The following is a 23,959-nucleotide window of genomic DNA, read 5'->3' as shown; positions in this document are numbered from 1 at the left end:
ATTTTCTTGCCAACACTTTTTTTTTCTTCCAGGAAAATCAGCTGCAAATCCTCAACGTGTGCACATAACCTTACAAGAATTACCACTAGAACAGAATCACATACATAGAAAATAAAAAAATATTTTGGCGGTGAGTGTTTAAAGGGTCTAATCTGGTAACTGGACACAAAGCGCCATAATAGAAAACTGAATTATCTGAATGTGATAAATAAAATCGGCATCAGGTTCCAATGTTTTGGGTTTTTTTTCTTATTATTTAATAGATATAAAGCCAAATATATAAATAATGAAATACAACAAATAATAATATTACTGGCGCAGACTCCGTATCATTTTGTAGAGCTTCTTTGCACTATAGGAAACGGTTTTCTTTACTCCTAAAAATAGTAAAAAAAAAAAAAAAAAAAAAAAAACAGAATTAACGGCAACTGTTCACAATGACTGTAATCTATTCAGAAAAATAACATGGGATGACAATATTAGCAGGGTTATGGTGAAGCAGAGCAAAAACATTCATTGGACCCTTGACCGGAGATCATGTTGGAACAGAACCACATCTTCTAGGCCCGAGGTGACGTCACCGTTGCGGCACAAGATGTAGTCAGAAGAGGCGCTGGGGACGCCAGCGGGCAGGAAAAGGTTCACAGGGCTCTGGTCTAGCAGCCACGGACTAATAGAAGGTCTTGAATTGTGGACTTTGCTCATTCAAGTCTATGGGTCCGTGAAACAAACTGGACCGTACTCAAATGACATCTGAGTGGAGTTCGATTTTCACAGAATGGACAAACTATTTTTTTTTTCATTCTCCACATCTGAGAAAAATGGATCCCACTCTGATCAGTGTCGAATTGGCATAATCGGACAGTTTTGTCAAATGGGAAGACAATGGTCGTGTGACCATAGCCTAAAAAATAATAAATTCTGCCATTAAGTGTACGTGCTCAAGACAATTTTTTTTTCAAGCGGGTCCGCTTCAAATCCTGGAAGAAAAAGTGCTAAACACCCGAAAGAATGAACATATGCATTTCTGCGTACATGTGACTTGTTCGGGCTTTTGAGAGACTTAACCGCTTCAGGTTTGACCTGACCATTCTTCAGGCATTTTCCGCTCTATAAACACTCTGTATTTTATAATGCAAGTCAATGGGATGACGTTTTTTTCTCGAAAAACAGCCAGCGGTTTCTGCATTGTTTTGAAGTAATGAAAAAAGTCCAGAAAATGCTGGTAAAAAATATGCTAAAGACACTCAAAGAAAAAAAAAACTAAAGAAACACTAGCAGACAAAAACATTGAAAAAGGACTTAGGAAATGGCTGAAAATACAAAAATAAATAAATAAATAAAACAAAAACCACCAAGGTTCCTGAAGCGGTTTCCACTTGAAAACCTTGTCGGATTCACTGGTCAGGAAGAGACATTCTTCGGCCACGTTGAGTATTTGGTCAGTATTTTCCAAGAGTATTTGTAAGCCAAAATCAGGAATGGGTGATAAATACAGAAGTGGTGATCTGTTTCTATTATACTTTTCCTGTTTTTGCTCCACTCCTTATTTTGGCTTACAAATACTGAGCAAATACTGAACGTGTGCACGTTGCCTTATGGTCCCCATACACATTTGATAAAAAGGTAGAGAAACCCACTTTTTTGGTGGGATGAGCAAACTTTGTAGTGACCTCCTGACTCCCCCACCCCGGCAGATAATGTTGGGGAACAGAAGGATCGGACAGTTGGAATTTCAACAGCCGTCGATTCTTTTGTATGGAGTTGATGTAAGTCGCTGCCGTAGGAGTTTGTTGGCGGTTCTCTTCTACAGAACACTGGAGCTTCTGCCAGACCGGAGAGTTCCTGTGTATGGGGGGTGATAAGTGGGGAGGAATCGGCCGAATGATGGTTTAGCCATCTAAACTGTACGGCCAGCCGTAGGGTGTGATCACACATTGCAAACGGAGTCCAGACAACATTTATTATCCTTATTATGCAACTACTAAATAAAGATATTCTGATTAACACGACCGTAACAAAACAAAGATTTGTCCCAATCGTCGTAAAAGTATCTCTTTGTCCACTGCCAATCGGCACAGATCAGTCACAGTCTGGAGATGTCCTGGGGCATGTTTAATGACTATTCGCAGCAGACAGAAGACTCGCACCATTGTCTTCACTTCTCAACTAAATTGTGTCTGAGAACTCAACTGGCATCTACCCAAAGTCCCCACAGAGCAAAACATCGCACTCCTCTGTAAACACTAATGATGCAACTTTTTTCTTTTGCCATTTTGTATTTGTTCTCCACCCATTACACCTCAACAATAAAAATGTGTGTAATTGGCAAAAATAAAAATTATTTGCATAATTTATGAATTTTTCTTCAGCCAAATGATTTATGGGGCAGACTAAGGGTACTGTCACACAGTGGCACTTTGATCGCTCCGACGGCAATATCCGTGACGTTGCAGCGTCGCTTGATTATCGCTCCAGCGTCGTAGACTGCGGTCACACTTTGCAATGCACGGCGCTGGAGCGATAATTTCATGACGTAGTTGCGATGTAGAAGTCATACGGGACATTGGGAATATCGTGCACACCTTTGTTACACGCTGCGATCATGCCCCCACAGCGGGACACTTGACGACGAAATAAAGTTTCAAACGATCTGCTACGACGTACGATTCTCAGCGGGGTCCCTGATCGCAGTAGCGTGTCAGACACAGCGATATCGTAACTATATCGCTGGAACGTCACAGATCGTGCCGTTGTAGCGACCAAAGTGCCACTGTGAGACGGTACCCTAAATGGAAATGGGGCCTACACATTACAGATTAGCTACAATGGAAATCTGCAAGAAAAATACTAGGCTGAAGGGGAATCAGTCAGAATGACTTCCCCAAACGGTTTACAGTGGCATGTAAAAGTATGTGCACCCCCGGCCAAAATTACTGTGATTGTGAACAGTTAATCAAGTTTAAGATGAAATGATCTCGAAAACGCTTAAAGTTACAGATGACACATGTCCTTTGTATTTTAGGCAAAAAAAGATAGATGATAAATAGATAGATAGATAGATAGGATAGATATGATAGATAAATATAGATACTGTATAGATAGATAATAGATAGATAAATAATAGATGGATAGATCTCTATCTATATGTACTTATTTTGTGTGCCTATAATATAAAAGAAATATGTGATCTTTCACTTTAGCCCGTTTAGAGATTTCATCTTCAACTGGCTTAACTATTCACAATAACAGTAATTTTGACCAGGGGTGCACAAACTTTTACATGCTACTGTATAAGGTCATGTTGATCTCTGAATGATGTTGCCATCCATACATTTACTGATCTAATCTGTTGCTCCCTTACATATACTGTACATTATAACTGCAATAGTTTCAGTAAGTGTGGCTTAAGTGCTCCAGGCGTGGTCGAAGCACTTCCCAAGTGTCTGCCTCCCGGGCTCTGTGACGCGGCCCCACCTTCTGCTGCTGACCTGACAGCTGTGTATTGAGGTCATTGAGCTGTCAGTCAGGCAGAGAGGAATGTGGGGCGTATGAGGCGGTTGTGCAGTTTCTAAATAAGAACCACGCGTCTCACCGTGGCACGTGATCGCCCTGCAAACTGCACATGAAAAATGAGCCAGCCAATGTTCCTACAGGGAGGAAGGGTGACTTTAGTTCTTGTAAGATATGACCATAAAATAAGCAGCACATTGTCCTTCATTTACTATTCCCCGCAGTGGATGATTTTATGACTCATTACTTTCAGTAGACAGAGACCTTTGTCTGCAGTAAAATGCACAAAGAAAAAATCCATGTAATTAGTAAAGCCCATCACTGCTGACATTTCCAGATTTTAGGGGAAGGGTAAAACTTTTCCAAATGTAATAATACTTTTCATGTTCTTAAAGGGGATGGCCGCATTCAGGAAAGTGATCCAGACACTCTGCAAAATAGCAGGTACTCGCCTTCCCTGGGTCCAGTGCCGTCATCTGCTGCTGCGGTCTCAGGGTTTTGGCTGCAGCGATTACATCACGTCAGCAGCTTATATCACCGCTGCAGCCAATCAATGATCCCAATGGCTGTGCCGAGATAGACGGCCACTGAGCTCAGTGATTGGCTGCAGCGGTGTCACACGTTGATAAGGCCCTTGTCCCTGGAGGATATTCCTAGACACCAAGCACTATACGACGTATGCAACTTAGGGCCAACTAGAGTGGAGTTGATTTGCTTTATCCTGGTCCACAGCCACCGGACCAGAACCCTACAAACCTTCACCTACCAGCCAGCATTCCCAGTGCTTCTTCTGACTGGTAGATCTGGTGCAAAGAGCAATACTGGCGATCACGCTCAGGAAGCCACAGGTAGTAGGAGATTCACAGGACTCTGCTCAACTGGCCATGGGCAGCCAACTAGACAGCTGGACCAGGGTCCTGGGAACATTTTTACTCAACTTAGAGACCTTTACTACAAAAAAAAAATTGTAGTGTAAAGCTGAAATAGTTTCCCCAAAGCCTCCTCGAGGGTTAAGTAAAGAGACAGTCTAAACCCTTCAGGAAGCTTTGGGGAAACTGTCTCTTCACTGTCTCCTAAGACTTCAGGCATTTTGTTATATAATAAGAGCCAGTCCCCTCCAAGGCTATGACACAGACATGTTAAAATAGGTTTTTGAAACTTTTCTATACATTTCCAGTAGGAATAACAGGAGCGGCACAATGCAATGTTCTAAGCAAAGATGCTTTCAGATTGTTATAGGAAATATGAGTGTTTTCTAAAAGAAATGTGGCAGGGCTCTTTTATGAAAAGGGTTTTCGTATTCAGAAAACCTTTCTTGACTGCCTGCAGTTTGTTTTAAAAATGAACAAAACTGTGCTTTAATCCTTCTCCACAGGTCCACTGCTGAATTTTCACCGCTGCTCTCGGTGTCCATTTTTGTCTGCAGCTCTTACATCACATCGAGAGCGCTGCAGCCAAAAACGGAGCTTAGTGGCTTGTGTCATCAACTCGGGCATAGACGTTGAGCTCAGTTGTCAGTAGCTCTGTCGATGTAATGTCAGCCCTGCAGACAATAAGAGACACAGGGTGCAGAAGTGATGACTGAGCTGGACCTGGAGAGGGTTAGTAAAGCACACTTTTATTTATTTTTTTTAAAACAAACTGCAGCTGGTGAAGAGGGATTTTCTGAATCTCAAAAACCCCCTCAAAGATGCGCCCAATCCACAGGCAGTCAGGTGTTGTCACATTGCTTAGGCTGCTTTCACACATCAGTTTTTTGCCATCAGTCACAATCCGTCGAATTGTGAAAAAAACGGATCCGTCGCAGATTATGAAAAACCTGATGCGAAGGTTCAGTTTTCTAGAAGAATCGGACTAGCTGATACAGCTAATTGGATCCTAAAAAAATTAGAGCACGTTCAGTTAAAAAAAACAGAATCCGAGCGCCGGATTCCGTGATTTAACGGATCCGACACCATAGGCTTCCATTCTAGCAAACGACGGACGGCGACGGATCTGTCCGTTTTTTCGACGGACACAAAAAAAATGTTACTATGTCAGTTTTCTCCGGCCGCCGGATAAACAATTCGACAGATCCGGAGAAAAACTGATGAAACGTGAGACCATCCGTCGCTAATACAAGTATGAGGAAAAAACGGATCTGGCGGCAACTTTTGCAGGATCCGTTATTTTTTTTTTTCACAATTCGACGCATTATGACTGATGGCAAAAAACTGATGCGTGAGAGCAGCCTTAGTGTATGAGTTGATTTAGTCAATTATAAATTTCATAGTGCTATTAACCTGCGTATTAACCAGGGAGAGGCCTCTTACCAGCCTTACCCGCCCGCTCCCTTCAGAAGCCACAGCTACAGGGAAACAGAAGCGGGACAACTTTTGTTTCATGCCCCCAAGTTAGGGGTTTGGGGGATTCCTTGAAATTTAGGTTATCAATATAAGATCATTGGGGGTCCGGCTACTCCAGGGCAAATTGAAGGAGCCACAGAGCTGTGGAAGAGGCTCCGCTCCGTTGCTTGTGATATAGTGGCCATGGATGGTACTGAAAGCTCTCTATCATGTAAATGGATGGGAGAGCTTGTAGTACCATTTGTGACCTCTAAACAATGTGTGGCGCTGTGTCACTTCCGTTGAGCTAAGGCTCCTTCGATCAGCTGATCGGTGTCACTGCAGAGAGTCAGACCCTCACTGATTTGATACCTAACCAATCCTGAGCATAGGTTATCAATATCAACTCCTTAAAACATTGCTGTTCTTGTACATCCTGATAATGCATCGTGACGTACATGTATAGCACGGGCACATGAGCTGTGCCTGCCCCATCTGCTGACTGTAAAATACTGGAGCTAGCTCTGATCCCGGCCGCTTAACCCCCCCGATGCCTTGGTCAACAGCAAACACAGCACTGAAGGAGAACGGCAGAGGGAAACCGCTCTTCAGTCAGCTTATCGCTCCCAAAACCACCTGGCTGGGTTATTTTGACAACAATAGAAATTTGGTACACTGTAATAGTGCTAACCCGCAAAATAAAGTTAAAGGGGTATTCCATTCTCCTATCCCAATATGTAGTGGGTGTAATAATAATAAAATTAGCAAATACCTCCAATGTAGTATAGTTCTGCTGATAACCTATGTTGCTTACCCCATGTGCAGGGCGTTGCAGTAGCTTAGGTATCCATGGTTACAACCACTGGCAACTAACCGTCTCTCTATGAGTGGTCGTAACCATAGATACTTAAGATACTGCCATGCCCTGCACATGAGGTAAGCAACAGTGAATCTGAAGAACTATACTACATTTTTATTTGCAGGTATTTGCTAATATTCTTGTTATTAAACCTACTACATATTGGGATAGGATCTTGGAGACAGGAATAGCCCTTTAATGTAATTTGTGCAGCATCTGGATAGTATAAAATGTAGACCGGTAAAATCAGAATTGCATTTTTTCCCTTCATCTCCATAATGAGTTACTAAACTTCCTATATGATCCTGCTTCAGGTATAGAATAGTTTGTGACGTGCGGAGGACTCGTTACGGAGCTCTTACCAGCCGTGACTATTCCTTTAGCGCTTTGACTCAAACTGGAAGATTTCACTATGCCAGATATAGCTGTGGAGAGATGGAAAGCAGACGTTACTGCGTCATCCCCGGAGCAATGGGTGACAGTAAAGGGAAGGCACGGTCACAATACTAGTTACTAAAATTCCCTAGAAATAACATTCTGAAAGGGGCACTCCCATCTTTAGCATTTACAGCCCAGAATAAGTGGGACCTGGACCGACGAGGAGCAGACAAGGAGGACTAAGTGCCGGAATGGGCAATTATGGTTCACTGGACCTCCATTCTCTACACCTGGCTTATGCAAATGCCATAAATGTGTGAATACCACTTTAAAAAGGAGTCTGCTGGAGATAAGTTATCACCTATTCAAAGGATAAGCGATAACTTATTGATCGGTGGGGCTCCGTCTGCTGGGACCACCACCAATCGGCAGAACGGGGAACTTTCATCCCTGTTAAAATGGAGCGCCAGTGCCCATGCCCGACCGCCACTTCTTCCATTCATTCATCCCTATAGTGACGCCCTTGGCTTGTTCTGGCAGCCCCATAGGAATGAATGGAGAGGCGGTCAGGTGTATGATCGATCGTGGTGATGGAAAATACAGTTTTGCCAATGGGTGCAGGTCCTAGTGATCGAACCCCCAATTGATCAGTAAGCTATCACAGATCCAGAAGAAAGGGGATGACTTCTTGACATCGGAGAAGCCCTTTAAACTCTCAGCGCTCATTCCGAAGACTTACCGTTTGGGTATTACTTATGGACTGTACTGTCGGCTTCACTAACGTGGAAGAGCATATAGTCGAGGGCTAGTTTAGCTTCACACTGTGACCTGTGGGATCATTCAGCACGCTGGGCCCCTCTTCTGTCAATATTTCAGGTTGGGAAAGTATGGGCCCCCGGGGCGAACAAAAGACAGCTCTGAAAGTCTTGTCAAGAGGAAGGGGCTTTATAGAATGGACTGATGAAATGAATGCCCCTAGGACAGAGAAGGAGGCTGGCCTATTCTTCTGTCGTAGACATGATGGAAGAGCAGATTTACAACCAGCAGCAGCAGATATAAAAATGTAAGGGATCTCATACAATGGGGGACTCTAAAAATTTTAGGGGAGGCTAGCTAACAATCAGATGAGGGTTATATTAGTTAGACATGAGGGGAAGTGTTCTTTAAAAAGCTTTTCTGAGAAAGGCCAACTTGTAAAAACAAAAAAAAAAAAAATAAAAAAGGCGCATTGCTCAAAAATTTATATGCAAACCGAGTATTCACTTAGAGCAAAAAGATGGCGCTACACTGGTCTATCGTCCACTTTGGTAATCCGTGAGAGCCGGATCTCGACAGTGCGAACTGTTGTGAATTTACCTTTTGGCTCCCTCTAGTGGCTACTAGTGATTTGACTCTGGGTATGTCATTCATCCCTTGTATGCTCACCTGGGTCGTTAGGTCAGGGGTGTTGCTATATAAGCTCCCTAGACCTTCAGTTCAATGCCTGGCAACGTTGATATCAGAGCTAATCTGTAGTGCTCTTGTCTACTGATCCTGGTTCCTGCTTGATTAAGCTAAGTCTGCTTCCTTGCTTTTTGCTATTTGTTTTGGTTTGCATTTTAGTCCAGCTTGTATATAATCTGTTTCCTGACCTTGCTGGAAGCTCTAGGGTGGCTGGTGTTCTCCCCCCGGGCCGTTAGACGGTTCGGGGGTTCTTGAATCTCCAGCGTGGATTTTGATAGGGTTTTTGTTGACCATATAAGTTATCTTACTACATTCTGCTATTAGTAAGTGGGCCTCTCTTTGCTAAAACCTAGTTCATCTCTGTGTTTGTCATTTCCTCTTACCTCACCGTTATTATTTGTGGGGGGCTACTATCCTACTTTTGGGGTCTATTCTCTGGAGGCAAGAGAGGTCTTTGTTTTCCTCTTCTAGGGGTAGTTAGTCCTCCGGCTGGCGCGAGACATCTAGCGACCAACGTAGGCATGTTCCCCGGCTACTGCTAGTGTTGGCGTTAGGAGTAGATATATGGTCAACCCAGTTACCACTGCCCTATGAGCTGGGTTTTTGTACGTCGCAGACTTACTTGTTTCTCTGAGACCCTCGCCATTGGGGTCATAAGTTTGCCAGGCCAGTATTAAATGTTAAATGCATTGCAGAAGCGGAATTATAAGAAAGAAAGTTCTGAGTTTTTTTTTTCTCTCTCTCTTTTTTTTCTTTTCCCCTTTACCTTTGAGTGGCTTGTGTTTGCTGCAGACATGAATGTCCAGACCTTGATTACAAGTGTGGACCAGCTTGCTGCTCGTGTGCACGGCATACAAGATTATGTTATCAGAAGTCCTATGTCAGAACCTAAGATACCGATTCCTGAACCGTTTTCCGGAGACCGATTTAAATTTAGAAATTTCAGGAATAATTGTAAATTGTTTTTGTCCCTGAAACCCTGTTCATCTGGAGACTCCGCTCAGCAAGTAAAAATTGTTATTTCTTTTTTACGGGGCGACCCTCAGGATTGGGCCTTCTCGCTGGCGCCAGGAGATCCGGCATTGGCTGACATTGATGCGTTTTTTCTGGCGCTCGGTTTGCTTTATGAGGAACCCAATCTTGAGATTCAGGCAGAAAAGGCCTTGCTGGCTATGTCTCAGGGCCAGGACGAGGCTGAAGTGTATTGCCAAAAATTTCGGAAATGGTCCGTGCTGACCCAGTGGAACGAGTGTGCATTGGCTGCTAATTTTAGAAATGGCCTTTCTGAAGCCATTAAGAATGTGATGGTGGGTTTTCCCATTCCCACAGGTCTGAATGATTCTATGGCCCTGGCTATTCAAATCGACCGGCGGTTGCGGGAGCGCAAAACCGCTAATTCCCTCATGGTGTTATCTGAACAGGCACCTGACTTAATGCAATGTGATAGAATCCTGACTAGAAATGAGCGGAAAATTCATAGACGCCAGAATGGCTTGTGTTACTACTGTGGTGATTCTACACATGTTATCTCAGCATGCTCTAAACGTCTTACTAAGGTTGTTAGTCCGGTCGCCATTGGTAATTTGCAACCTAAATTTATTCTATCTGTAACTTTGATTTGCTCAGTCATCGTATCCTGTCATGGCGTTTGTGGACTCAGGTGCTGCCCTGAGCCTTATGGATCTGTCATTTGCCAAGCGCTGCGGATTTGTTCTTGAGCCATTGGAAAATCCTATCCCTCTTAGGGGTATTGATTCTACGCCATTGGCAAAAAATAAACCGCAGTTTTGGACACAGGTTACCATGTGCATGACTCCCGAACATCGGGAGGTAATACGTTTTCTTGTTCTGCATAAAATGCATGATTTGGTTGTTTTGGGTTTGCCATGGTTACAGACCCATAATCCAGTCTTGGACTGGAAGGCTATGTCAGTGTCAAGTTGGGGCTGCCATGGAATTCATGGAGATTCCCTGCCCTTGTCTATTGCTACTTCTACGCCTTCGGAAGTTCCGGCGTATTTGTCTGATTATCAGGATGTCTTCAGCGAGTCTAAGTCCAGTGCACTGCCTCCTCATAGGGAATGTGACTGTGCAATAGATTTGATTCCTGGCAGTAAGTTTCCTAAGGGGAGACTGTTTAATCTGTCGGTACCTGAACATACCGCGATGCGTTCATATATCAAGGAGTCTCTTGAGAAGGGGCATATCCGTCCTTCTTCTTCCCCTCTTGGTGCGGGATTCTTTTTTGTGGCCAAAAAGGACGGATCTTTGAGGCCTTGTATTGACTATCGGCTTTTAAATAAGATCACTGTCAAATTTCAGTATCCTTTGCCGTTGTTGTCAGATTTGTTTGCCCGGATTAAAGGTGCCAAGTGGTTCACCAAGATAGACCTTCGTGGTGCGTACAACCTTGTGCGCATTAGGCAGGGCGATGAATGGAAAACCGCATTCAATACGCCCGAAGGTCATTTTGAGTACTTGGTGATGCCATTCGGTCTCTCTAATGCACCTTCAGTTTTTCAGTCCTTTATGCATGACATTTTCCGGAAGTATCTGGATAAATTTTTGATCATTTATCTGGATGATATTCTGGTTTTTTCTGATGATTGGGACTCGCATGTGGAGCAGGTCAGGATGGTTTTTGAGATTCTGCGTGAAAATTCTTTGTTTGTAAAAGGCTCAAAGTGTCTCTTTGGTGTACAGAAGGTTCCCTTTTTGGGGTTCATTTTTTCCCCTTCTGCTGTGGAGATGGATCCAGTCAAGGTCCGAGCTATTCATGATTGGACTCAACCCTCGTCAGTTAAGAGTCTTCAGAAGTTCTTGGGCTTCGCTAACTTCTACCGTCGTTTTATCGCAAATTTCTCTAGCGTTGTTAAACCGCTGACGGATATGACCAAGAAAGGTTCTGATGTAGCTAACTGGGCTCCTGCTGCCGTGGAGGCTTTCCAGGAGTTAAAACGCCGGTTTACTTCGACGCCAGTTTTGTGTCAGCCTGACATCTCACTTCCCTTTCAGGTTGAGGTGGATGCTTCGGAGATTGGGGCAGGGGCCGTTTTGTCGCAGAGAGGCCCTGGTTGCTCTACTATGAGACCTTGTGCCTTTTTCTCTAGGAAGTTTTCACCGGCAGAGCGAAATTATGATGTGGGCAATCGGGAGTTGTTGGCCATGAAGTGGGCATTTGAGGAGTGGCGTCATTGGCTCGAGGGTGCTAAGCATCGTGTTGGTGGTCTTGACTGATCACAAAAATCTGATGTATCTCGAGTCTGCTAAACGCCTGAATCCTAGACAGGCCCGCTGGTCATTGTTTTTCTCCCGTTTTGACTTTGTGGTCTCGTATTTACCAGGTTCTAAGAATGTGAAGGCCGATGCTCTGTCTAGGAGCTTTGTGCCTGATGCTCCTGGAGTCGCTGAACCTGTGGGTATTCTTAAGGAAGGAGTTATCGTGTCTGCTATTTCTCCAGATCTGCGACGTGTGTTGCAGAGATTTCAGGCTGGTAGGCCTGACTCTTGTCCACCTGACAGATTGTTTGTGCCTGCTAGATGGACCAGCAGAGTCATTTCCGAGGTTCATTCCTCGGTGTTGGCAGGGCACCCGGGAATTTTTGGCACCAGAGATCTGGTGGCTAGGTCCTTTTGGTGGCCTTCCTTGTCAAGGGATGTGCGGTCATTTGTACAGTCCTGTGGTACTTGTGCTCGAGCTAAGCCTTGCTGCTCTCGTGCCAGCGGGTTGCTCTTGCCCTTGCCTGTCCCGAAGAGACCTTGGACACACATCTCTATGGATTTCATTTCTGATCTTCCGGTGTCTCAGGGCATGTCTGTCATCTGGGTGATATGTGATCGCTTCTCCAAGATGGTCCATTTGGTTCCTTTGCCTAAACTGCCCTCCTCTTCTGATCTGGTTCCTGTGTTCTTCCAGAACGTGGTTCGTTTGCACGGCATTCCTGAGAATATTGTGTCGGACAGAGGATCCCAGTTTGTTTCCAGGTTCTGGCGATCCTTTTGTGGTAGGATGGGCATTGAGTTGTCGTTTTCATCCGCTTTCCATCCCCAGACTAACGGACAAACGGAGCGAACTAATCAGACTCTGGAGGCTTATTTGAGGTGTTTTGTCTCTTCTGATCAGGATGATTGGGTGACCTTCTTGCCGTTGGCTGAATTTGCCCTTAATAATCGGGCTAGTTCCGCCACCTTGGTTTCGCCATTTTTCTGCAACTCTGGTTTCCATCCTCGTTTTTCCTCGGGACATGTGGAGCCTTCTGACTGTCCTGGGGTGGATTCCGTGGTGGATAGGTTGCAGCGGATCTGGGGGCATGTGGTGGACAACTTGAAGTTGTCACAGGAGAAGGCTCAGCGTTTTGCCAACCGCCGCCGCGGTGTGGGTCCCCGACTTCGCGTTGGGGATTTGGTATGGCTGTCTTCTCGATTTGTTCCTATGAAGGTCTCCTCTCCCAAATTTAAGCCTCGCTTCATTGGTCCTTACAAGATATTGGAAATCATTAATCCTGTATCCTTTCGCCTGGATCTTCCGGTGTCGTTTGCCATCCACAACATATTTCATAGGTCCTTGTTGCGGCGGTACGTTGTGCCTGTGGTTCCTTCTGCTGAGCCTCCTGCTCCGGTGTTGGTTGAGGGCGAGTTGGAGTACGTGGTGGAGAAGATCTTGGATTCTCGTCTCTCCAGGCGGAGGCTTCAGTACCTGGTCAAGTGGAAGGGCTATGGTCAGGAGGATAATTCCTGGGTGGTCGCCTCTGATGTGCATGCAGCCGATTTAGTTCGTGCCTTTCACGCCGCTCATCCTGATCGCCCTGGTGGTCTTGATGAGGGTTCGGTGACCCCTCACTAAGGGGGGGGGTACTGTTGTGAATTTACCTTTTGGCTCCCTCTAGTGGCTACTAGTGATTTGACTCTGGGTATGTCATTCATCCCTTGTATGCTCACCTGGGTCGTTAGGTCTGGGGTGTTGCTATATAAGCTCCCTGGACCTTCAGTTCAATGCCTGGCAACGTTGATATCAGAGCTAATCTGTAGTGCTCTTGTCTACTGATCCTGGTTCCTGCTTGATTAAGCTAAGTCTGCTTCCTTGCTTTTTGCTATTTGTTTTGGTTTGCATTTTAGTCCAGCTTGTATATAATCTGTTTCCTGACCTTGCTGGAAGCTCTAGGGTGGCTGGTGTTCTCCCCCCGGGCCGTTAGACGGTTCGGGGGTTCTTGAATCTCCAGCGTGGATTTTGATAGGGTTTTTGTTGACCATATAAGTTATCTTACTACATTCTGCTATTAGTAAGTGGGCCTCTCTTTGCTAAAACCTAGTTCATCTCTGTGTTTGTCATTTCCTCTTACCTCACCGTTATTATTTGTGGGGGGCTACTATCCTACTTTTGGGGTCTATTCTCTGGAGGCAAGAGAGGTCTTTGTTTTCCTCTTCTAGGGGTAGTTAGTCCTCCGGCTGGCGCGAGACATCTAGCGACCAACGTAGGCATGTTCCCCGGCTACTGCTAGTGTTGGCGTTAGGAGTAGATATATGGTCAACCCAGTTACCACTGCCCTATGAGCTGGATTTTTGTACGTCGCAGACTTACTTGTTTCTCTGAGACCCTCGCCATTGGGGTCATAACAGCGAACCTCCTCTGCCAGTACTCGAATGCCGGCGTCCTAGACGTCACCACCCAGGGTGCCAGCACCTGAGACCAGGTCAGGGTGGTGTGAATATTTTTGATTATCTCCAAATTTAGCTTTTAGCATTGGGTGAAAACCTCAGCAAGTCTGTGGCATTATCAGCATTTAACATATGTGCTTCCCCAAATAAAGCATAATATTATATGGTTATCCTTAATAATAAGATATCGGGTAATCTGATAGATCAAGTAAAATCGCTCCTGTATTGTAGAAAGCATTACATAATAGTGATCAGCGAGCGTGCTGGGATAAGGTGTTATCTGAGCATGCTCGGGTGCTAATCGAGCATCTTCGGAGTGCTTGAATAATAATATGTTCACGTCCTCGCGGCTGCATGTCTCATGGCTGTTTGACAGCTGCAACACACCATAGTAATATGATACAGGAGACAAGCCCTTAGTAAATACTATATTCTCACATGTAAAATGAAACAAAAAATATATATAAAATTCCAGATCTTTCCTGCACGGACCCTGTTCCAGCGGCGTCAAGTCTCCTGGTGCTCGCTTCATACTGTTGTGCCACTGGAGCACTGCTGCCAGTCAGTGACCATCAATGGCCTGCAGCTCACACTTGGACGTCAGAGTTTGGTCTACAGGAAGTGTAAGTGAAGCAGCCCATTAGTGGATGCTGATTGGCTGCAGCGCTCACTTGGCGCTACAATGTCACGCGAGCACACGCGCCAACATAGCGGAAATGGCACCAATGCTATAGGTGTGTACCGGTTTGCCTTCATTTAAAACTAGGGAATAAAGCATTTAAAAAGGAGCTGTCCGAGTAGTGGACGACCCCTTTAAGAAGTCAATCAGTACAGAAGCAGGGTACTGTTGAGCAAAGTGTGTATACAGCCCATTAGTGGCAGAGCAGCAGGATCGCCAGTCACCAGGAAGCCCTCACCTTGCTGGACCACATGCCCACAGTCCGGGTCCTGGGCTACTTGCAGTAACACCTCTTCCACATCTCTATTCCTTCCCGGCTGGTCCATAAGAACCGTTATATTCTGCTGTAAATGCTTTGGCAAACTCATCAGCTGCAGAAACTGACCCTCTGGGCTCTTATCCACCTACAGAGAAAAGGACGAGAGGATTTCACCATGCACTGAACACTGGATTGTCACTGGCGATTCTAACAAAGTGAGAAGTGTGTAATCAAATGTAATGTATTATGTATCCGATCACATGATGTCTGTCACCTATGCTCCATGTATGAACCACGAGAACTCCTAGAGTATGAGCTACACACATCTGCGGGCCCCTAGTCCCAATATCACATCCGTGGGCCCCTAGTCCCAATATCACATCCGTGGGCCCCTAGTCCCAATATCACATCCAAGGGACCCTTGTCCCCATACATGTCCACGGGCCCCTAGTCTCAATATCACATCCGTGGGCCCCTAGTCCCAATATCACATCCAAGGGACCCTTGTCCCCATACATGTCCACGGGCCCCTAGTCTCAATATCACATCCGTGGGCCCCTAGTCCCAATATCACATCCAAGGGACCCTTGTCCCCATACATGTCCACGGGCCCCTAGTCCCAATATCACATCCAAGGGCCCCTTGTCCCAATACCCGTACGCGAGCCCCTAGTCCCAATATCACATCCAAGGGCCCCTAATCACAATATCACATCCGTGGGCCCCTAGTCCAAATATCACATCCGCGGATGTCAAACATTCAGGACACTGAGTCAACTAATGTCCCAATTATATGAGTAACTGTTCATCTTCTTATAAGGAAAAAAACTCAACTGTCTCCCTTAAAGGGGTTGTCGTTAGGATAGGTAATCAAGTTCTGATCGGTGGGGATGCGACACCCGGCACTCCCGCCAATCAGCTGTTTCCGGTGTCTAATCAATAGGGGGTGTACGCGCGCAGTACATGACTATCATTCCGTCAACAGAGCTGTGCCGCTCCCACCACTGTCGAAACCAGAAACAGCTGATCGGCGGAGGTGCATGGTGTCGCACCTCCACCAGACACTGATGACCTAGCCTAAACAGAGGCCATCAGTGTTAAAGTCCCAACAACTCCTTTAAAGGGACACTGTCACCTGAATTTGGAGGGAACAATCTTTAGCCATAGGGGCGGGGTTTTCAGGTGTTTGATTCACCCTTTCCTTACCCGCTGGCTGCATGCTGGCTGCAATATTGGACTGAAGTTCATTCTCTGTCCTCCGTAGTACATGCCTGCACAAGGCAATCTTGCCTTGCGCAGGCGTGTACTATGGAGGACAGAGAGTGAACTTCAATCCCATATTGCAGCCAGCATGCAGCCAGCGGGTAAGGAAAGGGTGAATCAAACACCCGAAAACCCCGCCCCTATAGCTAAAGATTGTTCCCTCCAAATTCAGGTGACAGTGTCCCTTTAAAGAAAACTGGTCATCACATTCATGCTGACAGAGTCATGGGCCAATTAATCAGTCTGGCTGTGTGATTGCTGCTAGGTATGGTTTTCTCTGCAAAGATGCTGTGTTTCAGAGTAAACATACTTCGAAAAGCTGGTTGGCGACTATGTCTTGGATGACTACTCTGATCTGATGCTGGTGCCCCGGCAGGTTTTTCCCTCTCCAGTTGACAGACAGGTCTCTGCCTGTGTGCGTACATTCAGAGGGATTGGGGCAGGGAGAGACTGCCGGAGATCTGGTTACTGAAGTTACGCAGTCCTAGGCTGGCAAGTTTACTCTAAGGCTATGTGCACACGTTGCAGAATGGGGTGCAGAATTTTCTGCACAAAATCCACATCTCCTGGCAGAAACCGCAGGTGCAGATTTGCAGCGGATTTTGTGCGTTTTTTATGTGGATTTTGTGCGGATTTTCTGCGCGGTTTTTACCACTGCGGATTTCTATAATGGAAGGGTGCAGAAACGCTGCAGATCCGCACAAAAGAAGTGACATGCACGTCTTTTAAATCCGCAGCGTTTCCACACAGCTTTTTTTTTCCCATTGATTTACATTAAACTGTAAATCACAGTGCGGATCTGCAGCCTTTCTGGCAGAAAAATCTGCTGCGGATCCGCACTAAATCCGCATCGTGTGCACATAGCCTAAAAAGACGCGGCATTTGTTTCAGAGTAAAAAAAAAACACACGTCTGCAACCAGGTGGCCAGAGGTTCGGGCAGCATGAATCCAATGACAGGTTCCCTTTAATGTGATAGGGGGCACATTTCCTCCATTTGGTAAGCGGTGATAACTAGGGGTGTGGGTGTACGGTCTACATCTGGTGTGGGTGTACGGAATGGACACAGGACCTTGCTCCGATCTAGGCTCTTTCTAAAGTTAATCTCAGACAGCGGTATAAAAATAGGGAACGGCATCCAAGCAGAAGCCACCTGGAGAATGGTCAGGTCATTTATTAGAGCCGCTTGGTGGCTTTGGAAACCTGAAGCGCTTAAAAGAAGTTTAAAAAGAAGTCGTTTTTACATTTCTATGCATTATGTTAAAACAATTTAATGGCGTTTCTTTACCCCTTCTGAAAAATAATATTAGCTCACGCAGGAGCTGTTTGATGTGTACAGTATTTTCTGGATATTTACCGTATTTTTCTCACTATAAGACACACTTGTTCCCCCAAAAAATTGCAAGGAAAATGGGAAGTGCGCCTTATAGTCCGAACGCAGGCTTACCAGGGGGGTTGCAGCAGTGGTGTAGCAGCATGCCATCCTCGGGGTACTGGCGGTGGCAGAGGTGTAACAATGCTGATGCTCGGTGTTGGCGGTACAGAGTGCATTGTTGTAGTTTCCCTGCGGCCATCTTCCTGAAGCCGTGGGTCGCCGGAGACGGTGCATGCGCGGATTGAGACCTTGGCGTTTCATTTTCCTGAGGCTGTGGGCTTGAGTTCTCGACGGCCCTCTGCTTCAGAAAAATGGCCGCCGAAGGCCGCACGTACGCAGATTGAGATCTCGGCTGCCATTTTCCTAAAGCCAAGGGCCGCCGAGATCTCAATCTGCTCACACGCGGCCTCAGGAAGATAGCCACCGAGAAACCAGTGATGCACTCTGCTTTGCTCGCCGTGGACACCGGGCTGCGGCATCGCCACATTTCTGCCGCCGACATCCTGAGCAAGTAATAATGTGAAGATGCTGCAGTGTCTGGTAAATGACTCCAGGGCCTGCTACTTGCTACCTGCTCTGCCTCACTGCCGAAACCAGACCCGCAGCATTGCACCGCTGGGATACCCTGGGACTGCAGCATTGCACAACTTCTGCCACCACAGGCTTCCTGAGGAAGGGACCATGCCTCCTGTGACCCCGCTCTACCAAAGCCAGCCTTCAGGCAAAATACCTTAAATTCGGACAATAAGACGGACCCCTCATCTTATAAAAATCTTTTTTTCTGCTATTTTCCACCTCAAAATTTGGGGTGCGTCTTATGGTCCGGTGCATCTTATAGTCCGAAAAATGCGGTAAATGGCGCCGTCAGTAATTGACAGCGGCATTTAAACTGTCAGCTGGTCGCTGTTGTTACAAACAGGAGGCATGTGACCGGTGTAAAGCGGGCTCACCCACGGTTGTGATGCACAGTTACACCAAGGTGTATGAAGGAAGTTAAAATAAGAATATATTAGAGAACCGTAGATATTGAACATTCACCAATATCAATAATAATGAAGCAGATGTTACTTTCACAATGTGGCAAACACCCTGGTCCCTTTTACCTCTATTTTGCCCTGTGATTGCTTATACACGGCCTGAGGACACTCCAGTAAGATGTTACTGTACAGCTTCTGGAAATGGCCGAGGTTTGGCCTGACAATATTTGTCACTTTTGCTTTATCTTCACCGATTACCATCCTGAAGTCGCCTAAAGATAAGGAAGAAGAGGAATAAGAAAAAAGAGGGTTAAAGTCAATCTACTTTTTTTTTTACCTTCGTAATAAATGTATGTGCAAAACGTGGGACCATCGCTAGGAACAATCAGTGCTGCTCTCATTCCAAATGGAAATAAGAAAACAAAATTAATTGCGGCAAACGTAAATCAGTAATTAAAAAATAAAATCATGACAGCATTTTTTTTTATTTAAGTTTATTAAAGTTTATTTTTCTTCCTTAATTGAATCTTTTTTTTATGTTCTCGTGAAAGAAAGGCAAATCCCACAGTCTGCCCATCACTGAATTAGGAGGTGTTCACACAGTCTTTTTTCAGAGCATTTCTCCAACTCTAAGTAAAAAAAACAAAACAAAAAAAAACAAAACTCATGGATACCCCTCCTCACATGTAAAGCGCCATGGAATAAATGGCGCTATAACAATAAATAATAATAATTCTGAACTCTTCATGCTTTTTGAAAAAAAAAAAAAAAAAAACAGCAAAGCAAAAAGCCCAGTATGAAATGAACAAACAAATCTCTTTTTGCACCTATTTTTGGGGTAAAAAATTAAATCAGAACTTAAAAAAAATAAGTTTGTGCTGCCATTTTCTGAGACCTGTAACTTTTGTTTAATTTTTGGAGCGGTGTGAGTTCTTTTTGTGTGTGTTGCTGTTTTTTAGTTTTTAACAGTGCCAATGTTGGGTTTGGGTGGAAATTTTTGATCACTTTTTTTTTTTTTTTTTTTTACTATACTTTTTTTGGGTGAGGTGCAACAACTTTAACACAGCAATTCTGGCCTTTCAATATGGGAGATCACCTATAAAGGATATGGATACCTTTGGGAAGGGTATAAAGGGAGTGGGTTAATGATCAATAAAAATTTAGCAATTTTGTTGCTGGATGAGTCAACTAAGAATCCATCAGTAAGCTCGTTATGACAGAGAGTTTGTAACTAGTGATGAGCGAACGTGCTTGAATAAGGTGTTATCTGAGCATGCTCACATGCAAATAAAGTATCTTCAGCAAGCTTAAAAAATATGTTTGAGTTCTCACGGCTGTTAGGAAAATCCTGCATGTGTTGCGGCTGTTGAGCAAACTGGCAATCCCTGCATGTGTTGCGGCTGTCGAACAGCCATGAGACATGCAGCCGCGGGAAATCAAACATATTATTGGAGCACACTGAAGAGAGTTAGTTAGCACCCGAGCATGCTCAGATAACACCTTATTCGAGCACGTTCGCTCATCACTACTTGTAACGCTTATCCATCTCATCTCAGCTGATTTATTATCACAGACCACCTAAAAAGGAGAGATATACTTTCTTGTGGTCATATATCTGTAAAGAGGAGCTCCTCAAAAAAATCACTGATGAATTCTTAGTTGACTCATTCAAATCCTTTAAAATGTCACTGCACATTCACAAATTATTATTTCCCTTCCTCAAGTGTTTTTTTTCTTCTTTTTTTTTGCACAGGTTTTGAAGCTTTTTTTTCCCCATGAAGCTTTTTTTTGTACAGTTTTTCAAAATCTAAAAAAAGGAGAAAAAAAAGTTCCAAAATCTGAACACTTGAACAGCAAAGTTAATGAAAAATTCAAAATTAACAGGAGAAGTATTTTTTAGCAGATCTGATCAATAAAAAATGAAAACATACATATAAAAAATAACAACCACAAAAGGTTTATGACAGCCCCAAAGAAAATGAATGGAGCAGTGATGAAACGTGCGCACTATGTTTCATCCAAACGGGGACAAGTGTGACCCATTGTGGCAAGCGGCGGCTTTCTCACGGGTCGGATCCCCACCTGTATCCCACCATATAAGAAGGGCTCACCAGAATATGAGAGTCCAGCGATCTGCAGGTAGAGATCTTCTTCAGAAAAGCTTTCGGGTAACATGAGGAATGAAGCAATGACAGCGCTCTTCACGTTGGCGGTCAGCGCCGTCTGGAGCCTCCCGTTCTCTTTTTGCACCAGAATTTTCACCTGTAAAACTTTTTTTTTATTTTATTTTGCACTGGATGAATGCCCCGACAACCAATCACCACTGTGTATAACACATAAAATAAATGCAGGGGTAATTCGTATATATATATATATATATATATATATATATATATATATATATATATATATATATATATATATATATATATATATATATATATATATATATATATATATATACACATATATAAATATATATATACACATATATAAATAAATGACATGTATAAAGGCTTATATAACCTCTGATTTAATATTAAGATTTTACACCAGGGAGACACATTTATATCCGATTCCATGCTGGAGCCGTCAGTTGACACGTTCATCCCTGAGGCGACCGCTGCTATGTAGATAGAATAATTGAGCTAATAAGAATGAAGATGTAAAGCCGATCACTAACCGTAATAAATGTGCTAAAGCAACCAACAATGGAAAAGTAACGTGCTGCCATCTAGTGGAGAACGCAAGAACTGTCAGTTCACGGTAATAAAAGACATTATAGAAAAACACAGCGCAGAATCTTTAGCAGAATGGAGGGCATGGGTAGGGTGGTAGACAGACGATTGAGGAGATGTAGGGTGGTGCTGAACCGTGGAGAGCTTTATGGGTGAGAATGATGAGTTTATATTGAACTATATATCGGATGGGTAACCAGTGCAATGACTGGATCAGGGTAGAGGCATCGGTGTAGGGGTTGGAAAGGAATATGATCCTGGCTTCTGCCTTCAGGACGGAGTGTAGAGTGGAAAGTTTAGTAAGAGGAGACCGATTAGTAGAGAATTACAATAGTCCATACTAGAATGAATAAGGGAAACAGTAAGATTTTTTTCAAGTCAAAGGTAAGGAAAGGTTGAATTTTAGAGATGTTTTTGAGGTGTAGATAACATGAGCGAGAGATCGGATGTGGGGGGTGAAGGGAATCAAATATGACACCAAGACTGCGAGCATTTTGCTGGTTAGTAATGGTGGAACCACCCATGGAAATGGCAAAATGGGGCATAGGTAGCTTAGTGGATGGAGGAAAACCGAGTTCAGTTCTGGACAGATTCAGTTTTATATCGAGGGAGGACATGATGTTAGAGACAGCGGAAAGACAATGACTGGTATTTTGTAGTAATGCAGGCGTGATGTCAGGAGTAGAGGTAGATGGTTTGTCCATTAAGGGTGGTATATAAGGAGAAGAGGAGGGGGCCTAGGACTGATCCTTAAGGAACCCTGACAGTAAGGGGAAGAGGAGACGAGCCAGGAAAAGATACAGTGAAGGAGCACAGGCAGAGAGGTAGGAGGAGAACCAGGAGAGAACGGTGTCCTTGAGGCCTATATAGCGGAGCATAGTGAGGAGGAGCTGGATCCACAGTGTCAAATGCGGCAGAGAGTTCCAGGAGAATCAGCAGGGAACAGGGACCATTAGATTTAGCTGTTAGTAGATCATTAGAGACTTTAGAGAGGGCGGTTCCAGTAGAGTGTAATGGGCAGAAAACAGATTGTAAAGGACCAAGAAAAGAGTGATCTGAGAGATAGCGGATTAGACGTGAATGGACCAAGCGTTCCAGGAGTTTAGAGATGAAAGGGAGATTAAAGAAAAAAAAAAAAAAAATAGCAAAATCTTTGCCCACCCACTATAATGTCAAAAACATGGTCAAGAACATCCTGAGAAAAAAAAAAAAAAAAAAAGAGTGGGGTGGTTCCTGAAATGTGACAAGTCCTGAGGCACGATCGCTCCCCAGCTATGAAGGCTCCCTTCTGATTCCTTGATCATGCAGTTAATATACCAGATTGTTACACCTTTGCCTTTTTTTTTTGGCACGTCCTCCATTAAATTTTGTATTCCCTATAGACCTAGTGTGTGATTTTCTATTTTGCCATCGCCCGTGTATTGTGCTTGTCCTATAATCTGACATGGATTTCTAATGCTGAATTGGCATCACATCTGATATGTGCTCATCAGGTTGCAGAAAATGGTGCAAATTCTTGCTCTTTTATAGTACAGGGGTGAAATCTGCCGAAAAACAACATACAAGACACATACGGATTTCTTTCTGCTACGTTTGCACAAACAGCAGTTTAAAGGGGTTTTCCTCCAGACAGTAGTCATCCTCCCCGAATCCAGTGTTGACTCCCCACCGCTGCTCAGTTTTCTGCAGCACTGGCGCCACGACTATAGCTGCAGCCAATCACTGAGCTCAGCCGATGTGGATGACATGAGCCGGTAAGCTCAGCGACTGCCAGCAGCGGTGATATGCGCTGTAGTTGTGATGTCACTGCTGAACCCAAAACACAGACCGAAGCAGCAGTGAGGAGCAGGTGCTGGACTCGAGAAGGGTGACTACTATCTCTTTTCTTATTTTACATTACAGGGAACGTTTGAGGGGCAACTTTTCCAAAAGAAGAAACCCCCTTAAATACTAGAGGTGTTAAACAGCCATATTTTACTCCAATGAACTCTATATAAAACTGCTGCTTTTATTTCATGGTGTAGCGGTCAGTGGTAACTTACGGGCTTGTGTAAGCGGCCGGCAATGTACAGCGTTCTCCAATGCAGCAAATCTTCAACCAGAGTATCGGTGCTGACAATCCCGTACTTTATTACCTGGCAGAGAGAGGTGTCAGAACAATTATATTATATAATGGCAGAGTGGATGGATCACGTCTTCACAAATGGGAAATAAAATTCGGAAAATCCGTACTGTGCTGGACAATTAGTCCCATCCCACTGATAACAAGTAAGGGCCATAATCCACAGTAATCCATTAGTGCGGCAAATTTGTTTAATAATTCTGCTTCACATTCTAGAGGAACAAAAAAATGACTCAGTCAATGTTATGGGGTGCACTTATTTTCTTTCTCATCTTTACAGACAGCGCCAACTAGCGCAGATGTGGTCCTTTTCGGACACCATAACATCATCCACTTACCCAGAAATGTTTTACCTTGGATATGAAGGAGGGGAGCTA

General features: G+C 44.4%; 1 protein-coding gene across 2 annotated transcripts in view; it reads right to left on the bottom strand.

The window, feature by feature from the left end:
* Positions 1–242: 242 nt before the first annotated feature.
* The window catches only part of TAMM41 (TAM41 mitochondrial translocator assembly and maintenance homolog), a 34,824-nt gene continuing 11,107 nt past the window's right edge, over positions 243–23,959 (bottom strand). For both annotated transcript variants that reach the window (XM_077276591.1, XM_077276592.1), the window contains exons 4-9: positions 23,503–23,595; positions 20,834–20,984; positions 18,849–18,994; positions 15,090–15,255; positions 7,059–7,121; positions 243–377 (exon numbers count right to left, since the gene is read on the bottom strand). In XM_077276591.1, coding sequence (XP_077132706.1) covers positions 310–377; positions 7,059–7,121; positions 15,090–15,255; positions 18,849–18,994; positions 20,834–20,984; positions 23,503–23,595 — 687 coding nt within the window. In that variant the 3' untranslated portion in view covers positions 243–309. The remainder of the gene's footprint in view (positions 378–7,058; positions 7,122–15,089; positions 15,256–18,848; positions 18,995–20,833; positions 20,985–23,502; positions 23,596–23,959) is intronic.

The sequence above is a fragment of the Ranitomeya variabilis genome, chromosome 8 (assembly GCF_051348905.1).
Source record: "Ranitomeya variabilis isolate aRanVar5 chromosome 8, aRanVar5.hap1, whole genome shotgun sequence".
NCBI classification, from domain to species: domain Eukaryota; kingdom Metazoa; phylum Chordata; class Amphibia; order Anura; family Dendrobatidae; genus Ranitomeya; species Ranitomeya variabilis.
This window is presented reverse-complemented; position numbering and strand designations above follow the sequence as displayed.